This window comes from Octodon degus, unplaced genomic scaffold (genome assembly GCF_000260255.1).
Source record: "Octodon degus isolate 3935 unplaced genomic scaffold, OctDeg1.0 scaffold00107, whole genome shotgun sequence".
Classification (NCBI taxonomy): Eukaryota; Metazoa; Chordata; class Mammalia; order Rodentia; family Octodontidae; genus Octodon; species Octodon degus.
In genome coordinates this window covers 9,319,553-9,325,023 of record NW_004524683.1, presented here as the reverse complement: position 1 = coordinate 9,325,023, position 5,471 = coordinate 9,319,553, and the positions used below count along the sequence as shown (strand labels likewise).

At 48.5% G+C, this 5,471-nt stretch overlaps 1 protein-coding gene and 3 non-coding genes across 4 annotated transcripts; all 4 read left to right on the top strand.

Moving 5' to 3' along the window:
• The first annotated feature begins 2,351 nt into the window (after positions 1-2,351).
• On the top strand, positions 2,352-4,738 carry Rps8 (ribosomal protein S8). Its single transcript, XM_004639205.2, has 6 exons — positions 2,352-2,440; positions 2,836-2,942; positions 3,443-3,542; positions 3,719-3,894; positions 4,100-4,229; positions 4,575-4,738. Exons 1-6 carry the CDS (start codon positions 2,437-2,439, stop codon positions 4,682-4,684), a joined length of 627 nt encoding a protein of 208 aa, XP_004639262.1. The 5' UTR covers positions 2,352-2,436; the 3' UTR covers positions 4,685-4,738.
• Positions 2,671-2,750, top strand: LOC111818929. Its single transcript, XR_002822795.1, has one exon. It is a non-coding gene; the product is annotated as a small nucleolar RNA SNORD55/SNORD39 (small nucleolar RNA).
• LOC111818932 lies at positions 3,269-3,372 on the top strand. The gene has a single exon (XR_002822798.1). It is a non-coding gene; the product is annotated as a small nucleolar RNA SNORD46 (small nucleolar RNA).
• On the top strand, positions 4,386-4,455 carry LOC111818930. Its single transcript, XR_002822797.1, has one exon. It is a non-coding gene; the product is annotated as a small nucleolar RNA SNORD38 (small nucleolar RNA).
• Positions 4,739-5,471: the final 733 nt, after the last annotated feature.

Here is a 5,471-nt window from a genome sequence, read left to right as displayed (position 1 = left end):
AAAAAAAAAAAAAACCTTAAGGCCCGTGAGATAGCTCAGTAGCTTAACTGCCTGCCTACCAAGTGCAAGGTCCCAAGTTTAATCCCCAGTACCACAAAATAAATAATCTTTATTTTCTTGGCAGAACCGGGGATTGAACTCAGGCCCTTCTGCTTGCCAGGCAAGTGTTTACAGAGCTATCTCCCTGGCCCCTAAATAAATAATTTTCAATGCCACCAATAATCAATAAAAAGAGGGCTGGGGGGGCCGGGGTGATGGCTCAGTGGAATAAGCGCTTCCCTGGCAAGTGCAAGGGCCTGAGTTCAATCCCTGGTTCCGCCAAAAAGGAAAAAAAAAAGAGGGCTGGGGACATAGCTGAGTGGCTTAAGTATCTACCTGGCAAGTGCAGACCCCAGTTCGACCTCTGGTACTGCATGCCATAACCAGAACTTGTATCAAAAAATAATAATAAACTAAAAGATAACCCACTAATGAGCCAGTGAGATAGCTCAACAGACTAAAGCTCCTGCTTAGGCAAGAGAAGAGACCACATGCTGCCTAGCCCCACCCCCAAGGACAGCTGAGCAAGCCACCAAGTCCTGGTGTGGTGGCACAGGCCTGTAATCCCAGTGCTGGGAAGGCTGAAAACAAGGATCATCATGAGGATCTGTGTAGTGAGACCCTGTACCAAATACACAAATGAAAAAAAAAAAGTCAGTGTAGTAAATAAAGTGCCATGTTCTGCTTTGCGGTGTTCTTTTTAAAATGTGGTAGGAAAATCTCAGATGTGTTCACTGTAAATAGAACAGTATAGTTTACTCTCATGTACCCATCATGCAAATCAACATTTTGCAATTGTTTCAGCCGTACATCCACCTATTCCTTACCATCCTTGATCATTTATATAGCTCTTTTTAAGGAAAATTTGTAATATCAGCAGGGGTACAGGAACTGCACAGAGGACCTCACACTTGCCAAGCAGGTGCTGCACCACTGTTAAATCCCTAGCCCAGGGGCTGGTGAGATGGCTCAGTGGTCAAAGGACCTACTTAGAACAAGCTTAGCTAAAGCACAGGGACCACGGTTCAATCCCCCAGCACCACATGCCAGCCAGCCCCGCCCCCTGGTGGGCTGAGCTGGCCACACACACACACACACACACACACACACACATAAATAAATAAATAAATAAAATTAAAGGCATGGTGGCACATGCCTTTAATCCCAGCACTAGGGAGTCTGTGGCAGGAGGATCACTGCAAGGTCAGGCCAGCCTGAGCTACAAAGTGAGCTGGAGGCCAGCCTGAGATGCATAGTGAGACCCTGTCTCAGTATGTAAATAAATAAATAAATAAATAGGGCTGAGGAGATAGCTCAGCGGTCTGACCATGCCTGGCAAGCTCGAGAACCCGGTTCGATCCCTGGTACCGCAGGTTGTGCCCACCTGAAACCAGGCATGGTGGCACATGCCTGTCATTACAGCACTGGGGATTCTGAGACAGACATCACTTCAAATGCAAGCCGCGCAGTAAGATGCTGTACCAAATTAATTAATTAAAAGATTTTTTTAAAACATTAGATGTTTCAAGCGCCTTTGCAGAGGCTGGAGGTTCTATCCCCGGGCCTGGTGTGCCAGCCCAGCCCCCGGGGCAAGCTAAAATGGCATTTGGAGTAGTGGCGGCACGCCGGGGGCATGTAATCCCAGCTCTTTGGAGGATGTAAACTGGCGGATCACTATGAGTCCAATCTAGTAATGAGACCCCGTACACCCTGTAGACCCTTCCCTAAAATGCAAATAAATAAACATTTGATGTTTCATTTAAAAAATAAAAATAAATTACTTTAAGTGCAACCATGCGTAGCTGGACCCTTAACTTTAACTTTTTGTCCCCGAGACATAATCTCACCATGTTGCCCAGGCTGGGTTCCAACTTTATTTGCGGTACTGGGAATTAAGCCCAGGGCCTTGGCACAGAGCTACATACCCGGCCCTTTTGCATTGCAGTATGTGAGATGGAATCCAGCTAAAGCACTTAGGTGTCGGTCAGACTGTGCTCAATTTGGATTCTCGCCTCTGCAATCCAAAGTGCTGGGATACAGACGTGCGCTACTACGTCTGGTTCAGCGCTTTCTATCCTCGTCCCTGCTTCCCGGAGAGCTGGATCATAGAAGCGCCCCAGCGCGCCTGAGTAAAAATTTTCCGCTTCTATTAAGTACGGTGAGTTCGCCCTCTGAAGCCGCTCAAGATAAGCGAAATCCGAAAGACGGGTTGTGAAGGACCACCAACCAGAAGGAGCCATTTAATCCACCCCTAATAGACTCCAGGTCCATGGCTCAGCCTTGAGAGTCTAAATCCTGTCTCCACGGCACCCGGAAGAGACGTAAAAGGGGCGGGGCAACATCTCACAAATCGGACCGTGAGCCTTCGCGTTTCCTCTTTCCTGCCGGCGCCGAGCGATGGGTGAGTTCTCGTTAGCTTTAGTGGTGCGTCAGGGGTGAGTTTAATCCGGTGCCATCCTCTCCCGCACCCAATTTATCAATGTAGACACCCGGACCCCCTGCCTTGGGCACCTAGAAGGGGTGATGGCCTTCGGATTTTGAGTGCCGAGGCTCGCTGTAGGGTCTTCAATGCGCCCGCAGCTGCCAGTGGTACCAACATGGCTGCCGCTGCAAGCAGCAGGCCAGGCCGCACGTGTATGATGACAAGTCGGTAATGCTGCATATTCCCGACCGAGCAGTGGGGAAGCCAACCTTGGAGAGCTGAGCGTGCGGCCGGCCGTTGCGGGGCTCCGGAGGGGCGAGCTGCCCGGGCTTGGTCCCTGTGGCTCAAGCTTTCCACCCCGCTCCCTCATGCAGGCATCTCTCGGGACAATTGGCACAAGCGCCGCAAGACCGGGGGCAAAAGAAAGCCCTATCACAAGAAGCGGAAGTATGAGTTGGGGCGCCCTGCTGCCAACACTAAGGTGGGTGATGTCTGGGCTCCGATCTCGGGAGGTCGCCTTTCCTAGCTGCAGTGTGGTTGGCCTTCGCGTGGGCTGTTGTGGGTTTTGTCTTGGGCCCTGAGGTTCCTTTGTTTTAGGGTCTGAGCATCCTTTCTTACTAGTAGTGCTGAGTAAACTGAGCGGACAAGATGTGTGAGCCATGCCGCAAGAGCTTAGGTCAAAAAGCAACCTTGTGTAGTGGGGACCAGGCAGGCTTCTGGTAGGGCAGCCTCCGCGTGATAATCAGAATTCTGGTATTTTTGTGATTAGTTTTCAGTGTTCGGGGACGGGTTTTCCCACTTAGAGGCAACAAACGTGATGAAAAAGTATCCTTAGGCGTGGTTGTGGCCGTCTTGGCCACTTGTGTGCCACTTGCCAATGCAAGGACTTGTCATAGTTACACTGACCCGTTGCCTCAGTTTCTCCTGTTGCCCTCCGCTTGTGCCTGCAGTACTTGCTAACCTAGTTCTTCTATTCCCTAGATTGGCGCCCGCCGCATACACACAGTCCGAGTTCGAGGAGGCAACAAGAAGTACCGAGCCCTGCGGCTAGATGTGGGAAACTTCTCCTGGGGCTCTGAGTGTGAGTGGGGCCTGTGGAAGTGGGTGGTTGCCAAACACCTCTGAAAAAGGTGAGGTTATAATATAAAAAAGAGCTGATGCGTTGGTTGGAATTCCCAGAGATTCAGGAGAGATGGGAGGGTAAATTAGTTGTCCTGTGGTCTGCTTAACTAACTCGATTCTAAATCTCCTGAGCAGGTTGTACTCGAAAAACAAGGATCATTGATGTTGTTTACAATGCATCCAATAACGAGCTGGTCCGCACCAAGACCTTGGTGAAGAACTGCATTGTGCTCATTGACAGCATGCCGTACCGACAGTGGTACGAATCCCACTATGCACTGCCCCTGGGCCGAAAAAAGGGGGCCAAGCTGGTGCGTGTTCCTTCTGTAGGAGGTATGGGGAGGCTGCGGGAGGCTGCCTGACTTGAGCTGGTGACAACTGTCCACTTCTGTTGCTGAAGGGGGAAGAGATGAAGTATTTAGTGCTGAGGAAGGAGACATTGCAATGTTCAGGTTTTGAGAAAGTTCTGATGGTCTTTCTTCCCTGAGCTTAATCATCTGTATTCCCTTCACTTAGACTCCTGAGGAGGAGGAGATTTTAAACAAAAAACGATCAAAGAAAATTCAAAAGAAGTATGATGAAAGGAAAAAGAACGCCAAGATCAGCAGTCTTCTGGAAGAGCAGTTCCAGCAGGGCAAGCTTCTTGGTGAGACAGCCATTGGGGAAGAAGGGCTCACAGCGTTGCAGTGCGCACCCTACATCTTTATCTTTGCCTTCGTTTGACTACCTACCAGTTGTGAGGCCTGGGCCTCTGCGCCCCAAGAGTATTTCCAAAAGTCCATTCTCAAGTTAATGGGGGCTGTCTTAATGATGAAAACTTTGTCCAGTTCTGCTACTGACTTTTAAGTGGTGATAAAGTATATCTGAGAAGACAAGGGCTTCATGCCTGCCCCCAGGGCACCAGAATCAACGTGGGTTGTTGTTTTTAAAAGGAAACGGTTGGGTGGAATCTGTTTGTCATTTATAGTAAGGACCACATACTCTTTTGCAGCCTGTATTGCATCAAGACCAGGCCAGTGTGGCCGATCAGATGGCTTTGTGCTAGAGGGCAAAGAGCTGGAGTTCTATCTGAGGAAAATCAAGGCCCGGAAAGGCAAATAAACCTTCCCTCCTGGTTTAACTCATGTAATAAAGGTGTTTATTGTTCTATGTGCATGTTATATGAATATTCTATAAATTTGCAAAGCTCCTGTGTTCCTTTTCTTTACATACGGACCTGGGGTGTGAGTGTTTAAGATTGTGTGCGCTGGAGATCAAGCCAGGGCCTCGTGAATGCTAAGCATGTATTCTGCCACCACTATCTCCAGCCAGGTAAGTTCATAATCTAAATTTGTGGATTGTATCAAAACTTGGAGGTTGTGAGCAATCTACTGGATTTCTGAAAGGTTACGTTTGGGTCCCTATACTCCTTAACACCCAGAATTTTAAAATATTTAGCATGCTAGTAGTTTTTCCATTAAGTCTTTTGTATTCTCAACTTGCCCCTATCAGCATTTTAAGTTTCTATATAAGGCCTGTTTGAAGATTCTCTTGTCTGCTACAAGCCCCTCAACTTGACCATCTTAGCAAATTTGTCTATGTACAATGCTTTCTTGAGAGATGGTGGTCTATATATGCTGGCCTTAAATGTACTATATATAACCTGAGCTAGCCCCAAACTGTGGCAGTCCTGCCTCAGTGTGCTGAGTGCTGGGCCTGTAGGTGTGTACCACAATCAATACCAGGCTTCTGACCCATATTCTTGAGTTCCACATGTAATGTTGCTATCCTTTTTTTTTTTTTTTTAATTTTTTTTTAATGTGTGTGTCTGTGTGTGTGGCCAGCTCAGCCCACCAGGGGGCGGGGCTGGCTGGCATGTGGTGCTGGGGGATTGAACCGCGGTCCCTCT

Coding starts and splice junctions, on each gene's coding strand:
- Rps8 (XM_004639205.2), top strand. Junction 2,943..3,442: donor GCCCTGCTGCCAACACTAAG/GTGGGTGATGTC, acceptor TCTATTCCCTAG/ATTGGCGCCCGCCGCATACA. Junction 3,543..3,718: donor CTTCTCCTGGGGCTCTGAGT/GTGAGTGGGGCC, acceptor TCTCCTGAGCAG/GTTGTACTCGAAAAACAAGG.